The 21,782-nt window shown below is 41.1% G+C and overlaps 1 protein-coding gene across 9 annotated transcripts in view; it reads left to right on the forward strand.

Moving 5' to 3' along the window:
• The window catches only part of SULF1 (sulfatase 1), a 264,797-nt gene that overhangs the window by 221,688 nt on the left and 21,327 nt on the right, over positions 1-21,782 (forward strand). For all 9 annotated transcript variants that reach the window (XM_084509643.1, XM_084509642.1, XM_084509644.1 and 6 more), the window contains 6 exons: positions 451-601; positions 1,618-1,793; positions 2,341-2,469; positions 2,736-2,792; positions 3,746-3,875; positions 19,624-19,840. In XM_084509643.1, the coding sequence (XP_084365769.1) occupies positions 451-601; positions 1,618-1,793; positions 2,341-2,469; positions 2,736-2,792; positions 3,746-3,875; positions 19,624-19,840 (860 nt within the window). The remainder of the gene's footprint in view (positions 1-450; positions 602-1,617; positions 1,794-2,340; positions 2,470-2,735; positions 2,793-3,745; positions 3,876-19,623; positions 19,841-21,782) is intronic.

Consider the following 21,782-nt stretch of genomic DNA (forward strand, 5'->3'; position numbering starts at 1 on the left):
TTGTTCTAATATGAAGGCACTTTTCCCACTCGAAATTGACATTAATGTTAAGGGGAAGTCATCATCTTTGATCTCTGACTTCCTCCATTTTCCTACTTGTCTTTGTGGGATCTGTTATTTGGATAGGCATTTTTAAAGATTACAGATTCCTTTGAAAAATGCCTTTTGGTACATCCCAAATATTGACATGGGTCTGGTAGCAGTGTTTGAGCCTGAAAGAAAGCTTGGAAAGCAAATGGTTAAAAATTTTTGTAGGAAGTGATATATGGACCATTGAAGCTCCGAAGCCACTGAAGTGACATTTGTTTATATTTTGCATTAGGAATACTAGTCACCACGTGGAATATGTGACTTAACTGTTTGTTGGATATTCCTGTGTTAAAGCAGTTCCTGATTTCCTTCGATGACTTTGTTGCTGCATAATGCTCAGTTCCTTTCTCTTCCTCCCAGCACTCCCAGCTATAACTATGCACCAAACATGGATAAGCACTGGATCATGCAGTACACAGGGCCCATGCTGCCTATCCACATGGAGTTTACAAACGTCTTGCAACGCAAGAGACTTCAGACCCTGATGTCAGTTGACGACTCTATGGAAAGAGTGAGTTCAAGAAACTACTGTGAATGTGTTCCTATTAGTCAGTATAAAATTAAACAAATTCTTTCCTTACCTTCCCCAACCACAACCTGGGAAAAGCCCCCGGGATGCAAAGAATTATTACATATATCCCCAGTCCAAATGAGTTCTGGTTATATTCTGTGCAATGTATTGCCAAGTTCCTTGCTTGCTTCTTTGAATTGGTAGGTGAATAAGCTGAAGATTGTTTTTTAATGGAAAAGTCAGTGGGTCTAGTAGAAAGCCTGGTATTAACAGAATATGCATCACCTGCATATCCACATGGATAGATGCAGTTGAGCACATGACAATTTCTCTTCATTTCTCACACTCCCTTCACAGTTTGTCCTTCAGATGAAATTTGGGAATTGGCAAATCACAGCAACTCAGGTGTCAGTCTGCTAGTGTTTGCAGAAGTTAGGCAATGCAATGTACAGCTAATTATAGGTAACATGATACATGAACTATGAGGTGTAGTTTGCATGACTTTTTGTTCAAAAATCAAGCACCATGACCAAAGATCTTCCCCCAGAGAGGTTTTTTTAAACTTTAATAAAAATTTACAGCCTTTTCCCAAGCCCACAACTGTAAGGAATGAGAAAGCTGTAGACTAACACAGTAAATCAAGTCTGAGTACCATTTGCCCTAAAGCTGTAGCAGTTTTTTCCCAAGCTGTGTTTGAGTATACATTGACTTTTGGACACACTAATGTAACTACATTAGTAGTACCTTATTTTGTATTATAATTTTCTGTATGTCCTCTCTTTCCTCAAAGCAAATTCCCAGCTTTGAAATATGAAATTGTACTTGTGAGTTGAATGTTTTTAGCAGCACAGTAGTGACAAGATGTAAAAATGCCCATTCACAAAACATCTTTTTCAGTTTCATTGATATCATGTTTGGTTCTGTGTATTTAAGGTAGTAAAATGATTCTTATAAACGATTATACAGAAAATATGTTTTGCTACATTAAATTCTGTTTTTCCTTTGCTGTATTTCAGTTATACCGAATGCTTATGGAGATGGGAGAACTGGAGAACACCTACATTATTTACACTGCTGACCATGGTTACCATATTGGGCAGTTTGGACTGGTCAAGGGGAAGTCAATGCCATATGACTTTGATATTCGAGTTCCTTTCTTTATTCGTGGTCCAAGTGTAGAGCCAGGATCAGTGTACGTTCTCTTATATCTTTAGCACAGCTGTTAAACCTAATGTACAATGTTTCTAAGTGCATGTAATTACTGTTCTGTCTAGCTTCATTTCATAAAGGATGCCCTATTACCACAGAGCAATGCCTTCTAAGAAGAGTGATGTCTTTCACTTTGCATGGTATTCATAAGTTGTTTCACAGATGAAAAAAATGTATGTGTAGCCCTGTAGTGCTAGAGTTAAAAAGTAGGTGCTTATCTTTACTGCTTACCTTCTGCAGCAGAATAGCTATCTGGCTGCATGACCTCATTGTCAATGATACGAGAATAACATCACTATTGCACCTCCTTCTCTCATTGTCCTTAGCTTTTTCTTTGTAATGATATTCTGCAACAGCGGCCTGTTCTCAGAGTTGTAGCCTTCAAAGGGGGGTTTCTAAACATAGCGCTTGTGTAGAGCTTTACATCTTCAAAGCCCTGATAAACATTAATTACTGTTCTAATTCTGAGAGAATGTGAAGACTTGCATATTGAACACATGACAACTATGACCTTTTCTCTTGATTTGCAGAGTGCCTCAGATAGTTCTGAATATTGATCTTGCTCCAACAATTCTGGATATTGCAGGACTTGACACTCCTCCAGATATGGATGGCAAATCTGTCCTAAAGCTTCTAGACCTGGAGAGACCAGGAAACAGGTGGGTCCCAGCTCTTTCTGCTTTTGTAGCTAGTTCAGAAGCAAACACCTGAGTAAATGAACAACTGAGTGGAAAAAGAGGTTCTGTGGAAATGAGCTGTGTCAGGCCAATGACCACAGCTTCCACATTTGAAGACTCTCTTAAATAGCACGTCTATAAAATTGCAGATATACATAAGCAGGGAGGTGGTTTTTAAAAAATAAATTGTTAACACTAGCAGTGCTATATATAGGTGCCAGGAGTAAATATTTTTATTTTGGTTTCAGGTTTCGAACAAACAAGAAGACCAAAATCTGGCGTGACACATTTCTGGTGGAAAGAGGGTAATTATTAGGGGTGAGAGAGTTTCGGAAGGGAACACTCTCTTGTACATGCTTTCCTTTCTGCTCTCTCCTCTTTCTCTTTATGGCCAGTGGAGTAGTAAATTTTGGAAGCAAACTTACAGGCCTGACTTGTTTTCTAATTTCCCACCACTGGCTATGCATGCTGCTGTGCTCCCAGATCCCTTCCCTCCAAGATATTTGAAGGCATACTCTCCTAGCAGCTCTCCTAGCCTATTCCTCCTCCTTCTATAACATTGTCCGTGTGACCACTTATGTCATCATCTGACTCATTTTCTTTTCAATTCTCTGCTTCATATCCAGCTGTGCAATATCCTGTTATCAACTGATTTAGTATTTTCCACCACAGATCAGAAGCATTCTTCATTTTTGTTCTAGCTAAGACATATGTGTAAATGAGATTTATGACTATAGCTACTCTTTTCTCTGATACCTTTTTACTCTCCTGCCTTGACAATTACTGCTGAGAAAATTTTCTCTGGGTTAAAACTTCACAGCAATTTCCTTGTGGCATTTTATGGTTTTATGTATTATGAAAATCTTGTGTGATGTACTGCAAAACAAGACACACTGTGCTGAATGAGTATGAAAGCCCTGTAGTCTCTTCAGCTGGGTTCTTCATTCAGACAAATATTGCTTCAGCGTATTTTCTTTTGTGAAAGAACATACTTTTTTTTATGAATAGTGCTGAACTGTATCAATTAGATATATTTCAGTAGTTCTTATTTCTCATTGGGCAAATTCCAGCAAATAGCCTGAGCCCTTTTTTCACCACATGACCTTTTGTCATTAAAGTCACTAGCAGAAATGCAGGGATTTTCTCCCTTAGAAGACTTAAATATTCAAGTAGCTTTATTTTACCAGTTAAATTCACCATCTCCAGAGTTTAGAGTAATTTATGTAAAATATTCAACTTTTTTTTTTTTTTTTTAAAGAAAATTTCTACGAAAGAAGGAAGAAACCAATAAAAACACTCAGCAGTCTAATCAACTTCCAAAATACGAGAGAGTAAAAGAATTATGCCAACAAGCAAGATACCAAACAGCCTGTGAACAACCAGGGCAGGTAAGATACAGACAGTTGCAGTCCTCTTTGTGCCACAGGGAAATACGCATGTCTTTCACAAGGGATCAAATGAATATCAGGAATACGTTTTTTGGATCCTTAGCAACCATCATGCTTTTTTATTTATTGAAACTCCTTGCATGAGGGAAGTGATTGTCATCTGGTGTTCAAGTATTGTGTTCAGCTTTGAGCCCCTCACTACAAGAAGGACACTGAGCTGCTGGAATGTGTTCAGAGGAGAGCAGCAAAGCTTGTGAAGGGACTAGAAAACAAAACTATGAGGAGTGGCTGAGGGGACTGGGTCTGTTCCATCTGGAGGAGGGGAGTCTGAGGGGAGATCTCATCACTCTACACAACTACCTGAAAGGAGGTTGTGGTGAGGTGGGTGTCAGTCTCTTTTCTCAGGTAACAAGTTATAGGACATAAGGAAATGGCCTCAAGTTGCACCAGGGGAGGTTTAGAGGGGGTATCAGTAAGAATTTCTTCACATGGTTAGGCATCAGAATAAGCTGTCCAGGGAAGTGGTGGAGTCGCCATCCATGGAGGTACTTAAGAGATGTGTGGACGTGGTGCTTATGGACATGGTTTACTGGTGGACTTGGGAGTGCTGGGCTAATGAGTGGACTTGATAATCTTAATAGACTTTTCCAACTGAAATAATTCTAAGAAATTAAGAAAAAATGAGTCACACTCAAAATTCTGTTCAACTGACTCTGAGTTAATGCTATATGGTAATGTGTAAAGCTGGATTTACTGGGGAAGGAATCGAAGGGAGCTGTGTGCCTTCACGCTGACACCACCTCTGACCGGTGCAAGCAGGGGCTCTGGCACCATCTCACACCCTGCTGTCCTCCCACCCCATCCCCATCCCAGTCCCGCACACCTCTCCTGAGGAGTGCGAGGTGATCTCTCCCAGGCAGGCGCTCGCGCTTTTCCCTCAGATGTTTGCTCAGACCGTGGCAGCCGGCTGTAGGCCTGGCACTGAAATGCCGGCATGCTGTTTTGAAGGGGAGTATAAAGCTGTACTGTGCTCTGCTTGCCTTTGCAGCCACCCATGGAGCTTCACCAAGGGCAGGTAGAGCCCTGTAAAACAAACCCAAAGGCTCTCGGGAGAGCCTGCACACTTACAGATGTACGCCTTCCCCACCTTGCTCCTTGTCACTCATTAGAGCGTAGTGTTACGGTAAATCTCCGTTAATCCCACATTGGACTGGAGTATGTTTTGGCTGGCACATCCTTGGTCAGGTCCTCTGCCACAGTTCCCACCTCACACATGCTCTTTAAACGCAGCCACTTTTAAGGGGGTATGCACAATATCACAGTCTAGCCCAAGGGCAAAGTTTTCAGGAGTTCAAACACTGCCATTGTAAACAGAGATTAAATCTGAAAAACTGAATACTTTTATAAAAAAAATAAAGGAGATCAATGGAGTCATTTAGACTGTTAGACGCTAAAATGTTTAGTTTTAAAATACTAAAATATTTTCTTTGCAATTATTTCTTATATTTACTACCTCTTATGCCAAAATCCAAGTTTGGAATAATTTTCTTTTCCACATGTGAATAGACAAGGTTAAGTGTCCTGACCAGGTATCCCAGCTGAAGCACAAGGGAGGGCTGCTCCCAGCCCTGCTCCCAGGCCCTTTTGGAGAACTTGACTTTCCATCCTGTGTTGGATGGAAACTCGCCTTTGATCAAAGGGCAGAGGAAGGTGAATGTCTTGAGCTGGGAAGGAGCTGACAAGAGCAATGGTGCTTGATACCAGATCCACTGCCTATGGACTCCCCTCAGGGACGTTTAGATGCAGAAGACATGTTGGCTCCACAGAGCCCAGCAGCCAGCCCTCACGGCTGAATGAGGGACAAGGGTGAACTGATCTTCTTAAGACAAATTTTCAGCCTGAGCCACTGGTGCATATAAATTATGTTCTTAAACAAAGAGATCAGAGTTGTCCCTGATCCCTCTAACATCGTGAAGGCTTCCTGCAGGGATACACATTTGCAGACAGAGCATCCTGAGGTGTATTAGTGCATCCTCTCGGCATGCTCTGAGCTTGTTCAACCCATGGTGCACAAGCCTGTCTCTCACGACCCATTCACTCCTGTTCCAACCTTGTGAAGCAAAGGCAACTTCTCTTGCAGGTGGTGGCTACACATGGTACTTGTGGGCAAGTCAGTGTAGCATAGACTGGATGTGAATTTAAAGAGCAGCAGTAGAATAACATAAACTTCAGTGAGGCATTGCAGTGTGAAGTAAGTGTCTGCAGGATTTTTTCCACTTAGTAAAATTCTTGTAGAAAATTAAAAGTTAATGGACCAAATAATTTCACTTTAGCCCAGATGGTTTCCATTGTTTAATATGAGGGATCATAGTTTAATATGAGGTTCCTCCAGCAGATTTCACCTAATTGCTTTGCACCTCTCAGAAAAAGGTAACATTTGTATGTGGTTCTTAATTTCAATTCATTTTATCTTTTGAGATTAGTAGCTTTCATTTCAATTACAAAGGTGCACATATAGAAAAAAAAAATCTTCATATTAATTTATGATTGCTTATGTAGTACTTCCTACCTTAATTAGTTGTGCTTAAAATCATTTTAATTAAAATCACCTTCTTAGACTTGTGATTGCTGACAGATTTTTAGAGAATGAAATTACTGGTCAATGGGAAGTTGCTGCTAAACATCTGGAACTAAGAATAAACATTTGGTGAATTAATACACTGTCTAGTGCATTTAGAGAATGTTCTTCATTTTAACTTACTTTAGTCAATATCTAGTTCATTTGAAATCAAGAATGCAATTGGGATTTGAAAAAGATGATAATTCATTTTTCCTGTTCTAAAATGATGTGTGATACTGAGACCTGCTACTTCCAAAGTCTCCAGGGATGTGGTACTCAGGAAAATAATTGGTTTAGCTTATTTTATATTTAATAAGTAACCCATTAATTAATTAATTAAAAAGAACCTAGCATAGTTAAAAATTTCAAAATATATTTTTTCTATGTTTTTCTATTTCCGGTGTCTATCAAAAAGTAGTTTAACATAAAAAATAGAAAAAATAAAATATTAAACACCTGTAAAATTGTTGTCATTATTCCATAATTACTTAAAGTCTAACTACTGTTTGTCTAAAAGAGAAAGGAAATGTAGGTTATATATTATATTTAGCTGTAAGTTAGCAAGACCTATGAGTTACAGAAAAAAATGGTTTGGTTTCATAAGAGAAAATAGTTATAAAATATATATGCAAAATAAAGTTAAACTTCTTTTATCACGATTTTTTCTGATTTAAATTTTTAGCACCATTGATAGACTGAATCATTTTCATTGTAGAGCACCTTCCCCCCCCCCTTTTTTTTTCACAATCCCCCTTTTATGGGAAGATGATTTCCAAAAGTTCTGTCACATCCTTGAGAGCATAACAGAAATGAGATGTGCACAACTGCAAGGACATGTTTCACTTCTGAGTTATGTTCAGCCAGTCATTAACTTGAACCAGCAGCGAGCCCTTGTGAAGGGGAGAAACATGCATACTGAGCTGCATTAGAAATAACACAGCTAACAGGTCATGGGAAGTGATTGCTTGGTGTGCACTTGGGTTGGGACCTCCATTAGCAGTGGGACACTAGTGAGCTGGAGCATGTCCAGTAGAGGACCCCAGAGATGGTCAGGAGATACTGAGGAGGGGCAGAGGTTTGTTTAGACAGGAGAACAAGAGGCAAAGGGATATCTAATTGCTGCCTTCAGCTAACTAACAGCTACTTAGAGAGAAGACAGACCTATGCACTTCCTGGAGGTGCACAACAGAAGGGCTATAAGCAACAGGCAAGTTGCAGTGAGGAAAATTATGACAAGGTGTATGGAAAAAAATGTTACCATAAGAGTGATTAAGCACTGGTGCTGGTTGTCCAAAAAGGCTGTAGAAGGTCCATCCAGGGATATTTTCAAAACCTAATAAAGTTGTTCCTTCTTTGAGGAGGACATTGGACTAAATGACCTCCAGATGTTCCTTCCAGTAATTGCACATGCTCCTGTTTTTTTACTTGCTTAATTCCTGGACATGAGGATTTTGTGTTTTCTTCTCCTCTTCAACTTCATAACTAGGGAAGGATTGTTAATTTTGTCTGTCCTGTAAATGGGTATAGGTCACCTGCAATGTTTGAAAATGGACCGGTTTTCAGCTCCTGACGTGACCTAGTTGTTGACCAGCATCACACAGTTGATCCTGTCCCACCCAGGCCAGAGTCATTCCCACTGCACAGGGAGCAGCAGCGAGGTGGGCTCTGTTCAGTTTTGGGGGTTAGGGTGAGAGTTTCCTGCTTCACATCCCACAGAGTGCTGCAAGAAATTAGGAAGGGAATCATAGGTTTCCTTCTGAGTTTGTTGGCCAAATTTGTCACCAGTTTATGTGGTGTAGCTTACTAAGGTCACCTGATTGAGTTCAATTGTTTTAGTAGTGACTATTGATGATTTTTGTCACAAAAATAGTATAAAGGTATGTTTTGTTTTGTTTTTATATATATTTCATTGATACATATTTCCCCTCTCAATTTTACTGTAATGAGGTACACATTACAAAAATAACTATTCATTGGCATCATTGTTACCCATGCCGTCATTTTAAACTGGGAAACAATTGATGCAAATTTTAACTAAAATTGTGTTAGTTTTCCAGGAAAGCAGAAATAATAGCATGTAACAAATGTTTCTCTGGATTAACATAGCCTTATCGTGGCACAAATCTCTCAGATTTCCATTGAAATAAGATGAGATGAGAATATATGTTAGTTCAGGAAGGTTTAGAGGCAAGCCGCTCTTAAATCCTGTGGCAGGTTATTTTTGTTGAACTCACTCCATCTTCCTACCCATGAAATTCTTCTGGGTACTTAGAAAATATCAGAAAAAGAGCATGTTAATGATGTTTTCATTTATACCTTTTCTTTCTCTCTTCCCTTACATAAACATGTAATTAATGAGTTTAGTTAATTCATCAGTATTTATTCTTTCTCTCTAACCAGCCTGAGTCATTTTCCTGAGGCAAAATTTTGACTTCTGGGACTTAACGCTGTTTCTCAGATAGCAGTTACCTTTCGAGGTCTTGTGCCTCTGGTGTCTCCAGTGCACTGTTCAATCCATAATTTATAATCAGTATCAAATCCAGAGCCAAACATGCATTTTTATCCTCTTGTAAAAAATACACAAAACCACAACGTTATTTTAAAATTTTCCCAGCAGAAGGAAAAAAAAAAAAAAAAAAAAAAAGCCACCCTCCCAAAATGAGGACTGTGAAGCTTTGTGTTTAAAATTTGAACTCTTAGGTTGGATGACTCAGCAACCAAACCTAGACTCAGGTCTGTTTATTTTATGGGCATACATCTCCAACCATCTGCTCTGCACTACCTGCCAGTTTGTAAACAGCAAAGGTCTGAAACTTGTAAAGATCTGTAGTCTGCTGCCAGCTCAGATAAACACTGACAGTGGGCAGAATGGAAAACTGTGTCATGCTACGCATGTTTGTATGGCATGCATGCCCATGAACCCAAACCGAGCTACATAGGTGCCATGCCACAGTCACTGACCTTCCTTGTGCTCATTTTTTTTTTTTTTTGGTCAGTTTTAGAGATGCAGAATGGTGTACGTACTCACAAGGAAGTATTCCAAAGCTGCCCTAAAGAAATAGTGTTCTGCTTGGAGAATATCCCTGAAGACTGTACAATGAAATTTTACTTAGATTAGATCTCAATGTATTTTACAGTCATTTAAGGCTTTACAGGTAGTCACTGGAGACATGCTGTTGAACCCAAGCATCAGCTCTGCGGTAAATGAGCAAGATTCTTCTGGCTGTGATCCAAAGAGCACGTTATGCAGTCTGTACAGACCCCTTATTTCTCATGAATCCTTTGACATTTAAAAATCTAGCATAAGAATTGAATTTTATTATTCATATTTATATTTATCACATTATCATATCAGCATTCAGTATAAGCATGTCTGTTTTAACACTGAAAGAATACTTGCCATCAATCAGCTTACAGATAATATTGTAAAGGAAATTAGAATGTGGCTTATTAGGTGTAGTCTGGTTTGGCTCAAGTATCTATGTTCTCATAAAATAAATATCACAGACCATACATTTGTAAAGGTCAGCTTTATGACCAGCTGCAGAGTATGAATAAAAACACATAAGCTGGTAAGAGCTGGACAGAAGTGTCAGATGGCTGGCCAGGAACTGACAGCCAGAACCCAGGCACCCACTAAAACCCAACTAAAATTATGATATGGCACATAAACATCACTCATTGATCCTCCTGGTTTCAGAACAACCTCTTGACAATTACAGGAATAGAAAGGCACTGGTCATGAGTATGCAGCAGTGCATTAACGTATTGTTATTCCATATGCTGCCTCCTGCCTCAGCTTGTTTCTCCATTTTCTATCATATTGCACCTATTCAGGCAGAGCTTCTTACAACATTGTCAAAGTGAGATATTAGCAGCCCAGACAGAGTAGATTAATGCAAGAAAGAAAGCTTCTTTTTTCTTTTTTCTTTTTTCTTTTTTCTTTTTTCTTTTTTCTTTTTTCTTTTTTCTTTTTTTTTTTCTTTTTTCTTTTTTCTTTTTTCTTTTTTCTTTTTTCTTTTTTCTTTTTTCTTTTTTCTTTTTTCTTTTTTCTTCTTCATAGTAGCAACATTCATTTGGGTTGAAAGCAGTGTCAGTTAATCCCGTCAACCTATTTTGCCAGAACATCAGTTCAAGGCTGGTTCTTTGCCATCTGTACATTGGTACCACCTTTTCTTAATCATAATTCAGAAGGGCATCTACACATAGGCTTAACTGGAAGCATATGTGTTTGCGACCAGTCATGTGCTTAAAGATAAGTGCATACTTCAGTGCTTTCACAACAGCTTTTGCAGCTATTGCTCAGTTTGGACCCTCCAGAGTCATCCCTCACAGCTGACAGAATCATACCTGCAATTTTGTTGCTCAAGATTTCATAGGCATTGCTAGAAATTATGATATCCCTAGTTAAAATACTATCCTTCTTATGGCTTACAACCAAATATGAAGATAGGTTCCTTTATCTCCAAAGATAATCCTTCAAAGCATGCTATTTTGTATTTCAGCCTAAATATTTCTTATTTCAGCCTAAATATTTAAGCTTCCTAACAAACAGAGGGCAGTTCTTTCCAGATTTGACTATTCTTCAAATCTAAGCAATTCTGAATCTGAAGCACCAGCTCCATTCTGGATAAAATCCAGAGATATTCCAGTCTGGGAAGATCTTTCTCTGGTTTCATCTCTTACATAGCACAACTATGTTCAGCATTTTTGCCACCATGTTATCAGGGTTCCCTAACAGAAATACCTCTTGGTGAAATGCCAAACTAAGAAGCAGTTTTATGTACCAAAAACATTTACACAGAAAATACAGATTATGCAATAATCATTTTTATGACTTTCTGTAGAACTCCTTGGTGGTTGTCATTTGCAGTGTTTTAATTCTAAAGTATCAATTGAAATACAGTATAAATTAAGTCCTCTGCAGATTAAATGTGTATGATCCAGTAGGAACCAATTATTATTGTCATTACTATTTATAGCCAAATTGCTAAATCTATCTTTGAGTGTCATTGGCTCCTATTTGCTTGAACCTGAAAGCAGACATTTATTGGATAATAACAGAAGTTTGTTGATGTTGAGCTGCTACTACAGACAAGCTAATGGATTTGGTAAGGAATGCTATGTAGGTGATGTTTGATATCTTGACCTAAGCACGTAGACTTCTAAAGCTGACAATAAGGTTCATGCATTTTTGTAAATTAGAAAACTGCTAGAGCCATGACATTTAAAATCAATCATGTCTATACATCAAAAATGCAACACTGTATAATCTGAAAACCTCCTCCTAGGTTATTTTCTGTCTTCTGTTTCTTAAACACTGTGAAGGAGCTTGAAACTGGCAAATTTCATACAGTTATTTCTGTTATACAATGATTAATTTCTTCATTCTTGTTTTCTCCTCAACTTCTGTCCCTATGAATTTAACTGAATGTATTTATAAAGTCTCTTCTACCTTCCCCCCTATATTACATCAGTTTTTACAAGCCAAATCACTTCCTGATTTGTTGAACCACTGACCATTGCACTTTTGGGGAAGACTTTTTCAGGGGTTAAGGCTATATATATATATAGTTGTGTTTGAATGTATTCTAGAACTGAGAGTGGTTCAACAAATGGCAGTCCACTCGTAAACTCGAGGAGATTTTTATTAAACCAAAATGCAACAATTCCAAATTCCCTGAGTGAGCCTGACACACTATCCTTGTGAAACAGCTGTTCAATATTCAAACACAGTTGAATTGTGACTACAGAGTAACCAGGAGCACCTAGGAGCCTTGGTTAGGACCAAGGTTCATGACTACACTGAGGAAATGCACAGAGGACATGGCCTTATCCTGGAAACATTTCTCAGTATTCAGGTCCAGTTCAGCAGAAATAAACTGCTGATGATCTGTGCTATTTACTATAGCCAGCTAATTACAGGGCACTTCTCAATGTGCTGTGTGAGATTGCCTCTTTGAATGGCACAGAGCAAACAAGAAGACTCAGTTCTTATTGCAGTAGCACTCCCTAAACCAGACTCCCGTGCTGGTACTGCCAAGTCCCCTGGCATCCAGGCAGATCTGCTCAATGCTAATAGAGGAATTTGGTACACATGTACAGTCCATGGCAGCGTTTTCATCTAAACCCTTTCCAACTTAAATCATACCTTTCTAAGCAGGAAAAAAAGAGAAATCAGATCTTGATGGCATGTTTAAGTTCATGAAGCCTTCCTTTTCATGCTTTATCTTAGCATTCCCTAGGATGAATAATAATACTTCGACAGTCATACATTACCAAAATCAAAAAGTCATACAATACCACCTGTATTGTTGCTGTGTTGTGTTTCTAGTCACGTTTTTCAGTGTTTCATAGCTTTGTGATAAGATCTGACAAGATATTTTACACTGAAGTGTTTACTGCAAATACAGGGTAATTAAATTGCATCAAGACCCTTAACTTGCCTACTGCTTTTCTACCTTACATGAATTGTCTGATTAATTTCTGTTCTATATATAGCTGTAGCAACTCTCTCAAAGACGTGACAATCTATTAGCTAAACAATGTTGATTTTAAATCCTGCTTAAGTGGATATTTACAGCACAGCACAGCACAATGACTCATGCTGAATGTATATATTTACGCCTTAGGTATCATAGGATCATATTGAAATAGATTTACTTAATTTTAAGGCTGTGGCACAAACTGATTGATATCAGGAAATCGTGACCCTAGGTAGCTACCAAGTCATTTGCTGTTGACTTGCTCACATAGCTCTAAGTTGCAGGTGGAGCTGTGCCAGCTGCAGCACAAAGCAAAGTGACCCAGTACAAACAATACTCTTTTAATCCACCCATTTACTCCCGTTTGCCTTTGAAATGACTTTATAAGGGCAAACTTATAAATCCCAGATGAAAATACATCATGCCAATGACATCACCGGAGGAAAAGCTCCTACTGTGGTCTTACTGCAGTCCATGCAAGCCCTCCCATCCAGCAGCAGGCATGCATATTTAGGCATTCAAACTTCAGGTTGGGCAGAGATTAAAGGACCTTGAGCTCCCAAGTGATGCTCTGCTTTTTTGCACCTTTATATCTAAACTGCTTCTGCAACTTGCTCTTCCACCTTTGCTTCCCCTCTGAAGTTCAACCAAAGTGGAAGGAAAGCTGGAGGTAGAGAGCTGAGGACAGAGCAAAATCATTGCTGGAGGGTAGGTGATGAAATGAGAAGAAAGAAGGAAAAGATGAGTCAATGACAGACAAAAAGGGTGGCATAGGTTAAGTTTCATAGCATGACTGAAAGGACATAGCAGCTTGCTGCAGCAAAATGGCAGGGTCCTGCTTTTCCTCTCCAATTTCTTCTTTCCTTCCCTTCCCTTCCCTTCCCTTCCCTTCCCTTCCCTTCCCTTCCCTTCCCTTCCCTTCCCTTCCCTTCCCTTCCCTTCCCTTCCCTTCCCTTCCCTTCCCTTCCCTTCCCTTCCCTTCCCTTCCCTTCCCTTCCCTTCCCTTCCCTTCCCTTCCCTTCCCTTCCCTTCCCTTCCCTTCCCTTCCCTTCCCCGTGCAGCCAGAAGCAGGGACCATCCCTTATTCCTATGGCAACAATTAATTGTTTGATCAGTGTAGTTGTCTTGTGAAACATCAATATAAGAAGGAAACTAAACATGGGGAAAATAAGAAAATGTATATAAATTAAAAGTTAATGGAGACATAATTAGTTTATATATGTAATATAAACATATGTACATATGTATATATGTTTGGGGGACTTCAACTTCCCTGACATATCCTGGAAGCACAACACAGCCCTGAGAAAGCAGTCTAGGAGGTTTCTGGAGAGCGTGGAAGATAGCTTCCTGACGCAGCTGGTTAGTGAACCTACCAGGGGTAGTGCCCCGCTAGACCTTCTCTTCACAAACAGAGAAGGACTGGTGGAGGACGTGATTGTCGGGAGCTGTCTTGGGCAGAGTGACCACGCAATGGTGGAGTTCACTATTCTTGGCGAGGCCAGGAAGGGGACCAGTAAAACCGCTGTATTGGACTTTCGGAGGGCTGACTTTGAGCTGCTCAGGACACTGGTTGGTGGAGTCCCTTGGGAGGCGGTTCTGAAGGGCAAAGGAGTCCAGGAAGGCTGGGCGCTCTTCAAGAGGGAAGTCTTAATGGCGCAGGAACGGTCTGTCCCCAAGTGCCCAAAGACGAGCTGGCGGGGAAGAAGACCGGCCTGGCTCAACAGAGAATTGTGGCTTGATCTTAGGAGGAAAAAGAGGGTTTATAAGCTTTGGAAAAGTGGGCAGGCCACTAAGGAGGACTTTAAAGAAGTAGCGAGGCTGTGCAGGGACAAAATTAGGAAGGCCAAAGCTCATCTGGAGCTCAATCTGGCTACTGCCGTTAAAGATAACAAAAAACGTTTCTATAAATACATCAACACAAAAAGGAGGACTAAGGAGAATCTCCATCCTTTACTGGATGCGGGGGGAAACTTAGTTACAAGAGATGAGGAAAAGGCGGAGGTGTTCAATGCCTTCTTTGCCTCAGTCTTTAGCGGCAATACCGGATGTTCTCTGGATACTCAGTACCCTGAGCTGGTGGAAGGGGATGGGGAGCAGGATGTGGCCCTCATTATCCATGAAGAACTGTTTGGTGACCTGCTACGGCACTTAGATGTGCACAAGTCGATGGGGCCGGATGGGATCCACCCAAGGGTACTGAGGGAACTGGCAGAGGAGCTGGCCAAGCCACTATCCATCATTTATCAGCAGTCCTGGCTATCGGGGGAGGTCCCAATCGACTGGCGGCTAGCAAACGTGACGCCCATCTACAAGAAGGGCCGGAGGGCAGACCCGGGAAACTACAGGCCTGTCAGTTTGACCTCAGTGCCAGGAAAGCTCATGGAGCAGATCCTCCTGAGAGTCATCATGCAGCACTTGCAGGGGAAGCAGGCGATCAGGCCCAGTCAGCATGGCTTTATGAAAGGCAGGTCATGCCTGACAAACCTGATCTCCTTCTATGACAAAGTGATGCGCTGGGTGGATGAGGGAAAGGCTGTGGATGTGGTCTACCTTGACTTCAGCAAGGCTTTTGACACCGTCTCCCACAGCATTCTCCTCAAGAAACTGGCTGCCCTAGGCTTGGACTGGCGCACGCTTCATTGGGTTAGAAACTGGCTGGATAGCCGGGCCCAAAGAGTCGTGGTGAATGGAGCCAAGTCCAGTTGGAGGCCAGTCACTAGTGGCGTCCCCCAGGGCTCGGTGCTGGGGCCGGTCCTCTTTAATATCTTCATCGATGATCTGGACGAGGGCATCGAGTGCACCCTCAGTAAGTTCACAGATGACACCAAGTTAGGTGCGTGTGTCGATCTGCTTGAGGGTAGGAAAGCTCTGCAGGAGGATCTGGATAGGCTGCACCGATGGGCTGAGGTCAACTGCATGAAGTTCAACAAGGCCAAGTGCCGGGTCCTGCACCTGGGGCGCAATAACCCCAAGCAGAGCTACAGGCTGGGAGAGGAATGGTTGGAGAGCTGCCAGGCAGAGAAGGACCTGGGAGTGATGGTGGATAGTCGGCTGAATATGAGCCAGCAGTGCGCTCAGGTGGCCAAGAAGGCCAACGGCATCCTGGCTTGTATCAGGAACAGTGTGACCAGCAGGGCTAGGGAGGTGATCGTCCCCCTGTACTCAGCTCTGGTGAGGCCGCACCTCGAGTACTGTGTTCAGTTTTGGGCCCCTCGCTACAAGAAGGACATGGAGGTGCTTGAGCGGGTACAAAGAAGCTGGTGAGGGGCCTGGAGAACAAGTCCTACGAGGAGCGGCTGAGGGAGCTGGGCTTGTTCAGCCTGGAGAAGAGGAGGCTCAGGGGCGACCTTATCGCTCTCTATGGGTACCTCAAGGGAGGCTGTAGCGAGGTGGGGGTTGGCCTGTTCTCCCACGTGCCTGGTGACAGGATGAGGGGGAATGGGCTTAAGTTGAGCCAGGGGAGTTTTAGGTTAGATGTTAGGAAGAACTTCTTCACTGAAAGGGTTGTGAGGCACTGGAACAGGCTGCCCAGGGAAGTGGTGGAGTCACCATCCCTGGAAGTCTTCAAAAGACGTTTAGATGTAGAGCTTAGGGAAATGGTTTAGTGGGGACTGTTAGCGTTAGGTCAGAGGTTGGACTCGATGATCTTGAGGTCTCTTCCAACCTAGAAAATTCTGTGATTCTGTGATATGTAGCAACATTTTATTTTTTTTATATAATTATTATTTATGGATAAATGGAGACTCAGAAACCAAACCTAATATTACTGGATTTCAAAGAATAGTTTGGTATTCATAATGGGAAGGAAGGTAGAAAATGGGGGCTGAAAAGGGGCAGCACATCAGTCATAATCTTCTTTTATGTGCATTAATGCATTTTATAGATCTAAAATGAGCAGAAGGACCATTATGTCTTACTGCATAATGCATGCTTGGATTGTGATTGTACTGGTATGGGCAGGTTTTCAGGAAAGTTAGTCTAAAAATTCTGTCTCAGAAATCTGAAGCATCTTCATAATGACATTTTTTTTTAAGTTAAAAAAAAATAATGAACTGAATCGCATTTAATCCCTGTTTTAGATAGAGACCTGTCATTGGCTCTTATGAAACACAGAGAGTCTTGTTTCAATGTTAGTCATAATAATCTTAAATTTTTTCTAAATGGCTATTCAAGCCACTCCTGGAACCTCTTGCTATATTTAATGTTAGACAAATAAAATATTTATTTTACTTTAAAATGGTGCTTTTGTGACTCATTAAAAACTAGTACCATATGTTTATAATTGTAGTTTGTACCTAAAACACACGGGAACTATAATGTAGCAGTCACTTCTTATCCTGTAACAAGCTTGTCTTATCATGATACAAAGAGTGCACATGCTAATATAGAATACAGTCTTGCAAAGTGTTATGGCTCTCAGACACCTTTCCATGTAGAAAGTCACCTTGTCACATGTAGGTGTAGGTTTGCACTGAAAGCCTGGGAATGAGTATAATTTCTCAGACAGCAGTCAAAGGCGTGCAGGCCCATGTCCTTTTAAACATGGTTTAGTGTTCAGAGATCAAAGTCGCACCAAACCACCAGCAAGCCCCCTGAGTCTGTGATCCATCATTTAGCTCAACCCACGTTAGGCCAGAGTGTGCTTTCATGGAGCTGTGGTTCAAAGCCAATATTTCACCATTTCATAGAGGGATGATGCTGCCATTAAAAGCACCACAGAAAGCCTGAAGCAGTTATGTTTTGGGGACGGGAGTAGTGTTAAGTATGTGCTAGATTATATATTTTCCGTCTCCTTCTCCGTGATCTTTAAAGTGACTGCTGTGTATAAGGCAGGAATTGTTTTCTCTTGTGTACAACCACATCAGCTCACTCCTCAGGTTATCAGGTCAGCAAATCTACCTGAGGCTTAGTTTTCTTTCTTCATTCTTCAGTCAACTTGACAGCACCGCCAAAACAGTCCAGAGCAGTCATTAGCTAATGGAAGAGACTTACTGAAATGTGTCTGCTCTGATACTAATGTTCATTTCAAAAATCAAGTTGGAGACTGCATTAGGACCAGCATCTAGCTGTCTTGCTTTTATTAATGAGGCAAGAGAAAGCTCAGCTACTCATTCATGAGAATCCAAAAAAGGACACCATACAGGCAAACTTAGCTGAAACTGTAACTAAAAGGTTCCTGTTATCAATCGCATTATTGAATTGTGTTCTCCACACTATCCAGCCAAACTTAATTGCTTCATATGAAGTCTGGTCATTGTGGCTTAGGATGCATAAGTGAAGGAAGCTCACTGGGTAATGGTTGCATTAGAACTATAAATAAACATAGCTATTTCTAGTTCTTCCTATTGTCATTTGGGCTAAACTGACTTAAAATCACAGGCTTCTTAGCATGTGTGGTGTGTTATGTGTGCTAGCTGTAACTCCACAGCCATATAGGGCAAGCTTTGGGCATGGGCAAAGGAGGGCTGGTCTGTCAGCACCTATCCTTAGGGGAAAAATAAAGAAAAGAAAATAAAAAAAAAGAAAAAAAAAAAAAAGTGCTTTTCTAAAGACAGTTCAGTGCAGAGAGGAAATTAAAGTCTCAGTTGCTTTCTGTTTTGAAATGTGAAGATGGTGGGATCCACTGGAAAAATCCACCTGGATTCTTCCATCTGGATTTAGTCATGTTGATAATCAAGTCAGACAGATATTGTGCAGACAAGCTGGAAAAAAACTCTGTTTCCTCTCATTCTCCCTCACTTGCTCTGATATTCAGCACATGTACAATGTTGTATAGGTACTCCTTTTGGACTGCACCTTTTCCTCCCAGACTTGATACAAATCTCAAGACTTAGGGATCCAAAGGAGTTTATCCAAGTTAATTTATTTGTTTGCCGTCCCTGAGGTTTTTGCCATTTCTCTTTTCTGGAAGTGATTCCACCTTCTGGGCGGAGTGAGGGGGCTGCAGGTATTACACTTTTCAGGCTTCTCCCTTCTCACAGAAAATATGAAGAGTCACTGATGTTTTCAGCTCTGTGTGGCATGGTTTGCAGGGATATGTGTTAGGGTGCAGTTCCTACCTCTGGCCTCTGGTAGGGAAATAAATTACATGTTGTTAGAGTTTTATGTATTTTTGCATAAATCACATCTACAGTTTGTCCTAGTCTTTTCCAAGGAACCCCGCAAGTTCTTCTTCATCTGTGGAGATTTTTTATTTTCCCCAGAATCATGCTAGAGATTACAAGTTACAGAACAAAGAAGCAAAGTTTGTTTTTTCAAAGGGAAAAAAAGTTGGTGAAAACAGCCCTGACAGCTGTGCTCTGTGGCTCAGTAAATTAAGAGTTTTTACTTGCTCTTTTCAGGGATGTGTTTAGTCTAGATACTCTTGATTTATACATCTTTTTTGGCTGGGTTGTATTTTATTTTTTTTCTACAGATTTGCAGTGATTTCATTCAAGCTTATGTTTTCCTAGCATGGGAGACATGTTGAGAAGAATGAGTGAGTTTAGTCCCTTAAAATGTTACCCATCTCAATCTGTTCTTTAAGGGAGTGCTTAGTTCTTAGAGAAATTTGCTTGCCATATTTTACAATCCACCTGAAAGTAGCAGGGGTTTGGCAGGCTGCTGGGAAATCATCTTCATGTCTCTCTCTCTCTCATAGAAGTGGCAGTGCACGGAGGATGCCTCTGGCAAGCTTCGAATTCACAAATGTAAGGTATCTAGTGACATACTTGCCATCAGGAAGAGGACCCGCAGCATCCACTCCCGGGGATACAGTGGTAAAGACAAAGACTGCAACTGTGGAGATGCTGATTACCGAAACAGCAGGACCCAACGAAAAAATCAAAGACAGTTCCTGAGAAACCCTAACACACAAAGTAAGTGTTATCGGATCTCTCCTATGCTGAGGCAAAGAACAGGGGGGAAAGGCTCACAGATTTAACAGCATACTCTTGTTTTCACCTCCGTGTACAATGAATACATATGTAATTGGCAGTCAGGTTCTGCATAATTGCCTCTGTAATAACAATGATAATAACTAAAGTTGTCGCTTACACCACAGCAGGGAATACTCTTTGGGCTGGCAGCGGCAGCGATGCGCTGGTGCCACCTATCGCACTGGTGGCACACAGAAACTTGGTGACATCTGCGGACGAGCCAGTGCCCTTATTTGCCAAGGCAGCCAAAGCAAGTGCTTTCTTGCATTGCTAACACTGAATCCAAATGCTGTCTGATGCTATCCCAAAGATATCTTTTACGTGAGGCATTGAAGTGCCGTGACTGCTGGCAGAATTAATTTCTGCCCAGCTGCAACTTTCAGGCAAGCCCGTACCGGGATCCCTGCGAGGAAACAGGTTAGATTGCAGTGTCCTCTAGTGGAGCGTGGGCTAAAGCGAATGCACAAGCAGGCTTTGAGTCAGCAGCCCTTGGGTTTGTCTTTGCTAAGGGTTTATACAGCAAAAGAAGCCGCTATTTTAAATGGAATGGGTATTTTCATCTATCTGCCTGGTAACGAATGTCTATCTGTTCTGTAGCCATTACAATAAAAGTGGACTTGGATTTCAGGAACTTTGTTCAAGAGCTCCTGTGCTTGGTTCAGAGCACTGGACTGAAGAATGAAATAGATGGGCCCCCAAAACAGGAAGATTGCAGAGACATGAGTTAGAAAACTTAGAAGATGCTGCACAGATGTCTATGAAATAAGAAAATAATGGCAGTGTAATTCAGAATATTTCCTGATTTAAAGCCTCCTCCACTCTGCATGCGAAGAATCCCTGGTATTCTTTGTACATTCAACCGCAATATTGTCTGTCTTAAGTTCTCTCATTGTTCAGACTAAATGCTGCCGTGACATAATTTCTTCCATTTGTTGAATATGATCTAAGGAACTTCACAACATGCACAGGCAGACCACTGCTGAAAAGTCTCCATGTCACAGCCTGCTGGGGTGATTGTCAGACTGTGCAATGTGCCCCCAGGTGATCATTTCAAGAGGAGATACCTTCCATACACCTTGGAAAGAGAAGGGTTTCCAGGGTGCCAGCAAGGGCTCGGTAGGGATTGCAACTGAGGGCAGTGACTTGGAGAGAGAAAGTGAAGAAAGTGGGAAAGGGACAAACAAGTATTGAGAGCATTTGAAGGGGCATCAGAAAAGGTCAATTTGTTATGCCTTTCTCCTTTACAACATTTTTACTCCTCTTCACTTCTCCTTCTGCTCCACTTCTCCTTATTCTGCCTCCTCTGCCAAATCCCCTTAGTGCTTGTCTGAGGAGAACAGAGGTGATGATGAGGCATTGTTAAGGGAAGGGCTAGTTCAGGCCTCAGTTTTTAGATGACATTTGGATAAGATGCTTATGTACTCTAAAATCTTTCAGTCTCTTGATTAATAAGTAGCATCATCAGAGATTGCTACAACACCAGAATTTGTCCCATCTGATCCTGTGAGTCTTTCTTCATTATTTTATTGACGATTAATATGGTTGTAAATCAGAGAGAGGCTTTGAAACTACATGGTTTTGTGTTGTTTTATTTTTCTCTTTAGGAAGATAAATGTCTTCACTGCATGACTGGGAAGCCTTTTTTCACCTCACAGCAGGCAACCACTGAAATAGTTTAGAAGGACAGGGTGGTTTGAATGAAGAGCTGAATGAGGCTCACTATCTGCACTTTCAATAGATTCTTTCAGGAAAGGCTCAGTATGAGTCTCTCAAAGGCGCTAGCAGAAAACTTGCAGTAGAATCTATCCTGTATGCCAAAGGCAGTACTTTCTTAGAGCTCCCACTTTATTCTGCTGCACAAATTGTTATTAATTATTAGGTA

Source organism: Aythya ferina, assembly GCF_964211825.1.
Source record: "Aythya ferina genome assembly, chromosome: 2".
In the NCBI taxonomy this organism is placed as follows: domain Eukaryota; kingdom Metazoa; phylum Chordata; class Aves; order Anseriformes; family Anatidae; genus Aythya; species Aythya ferina.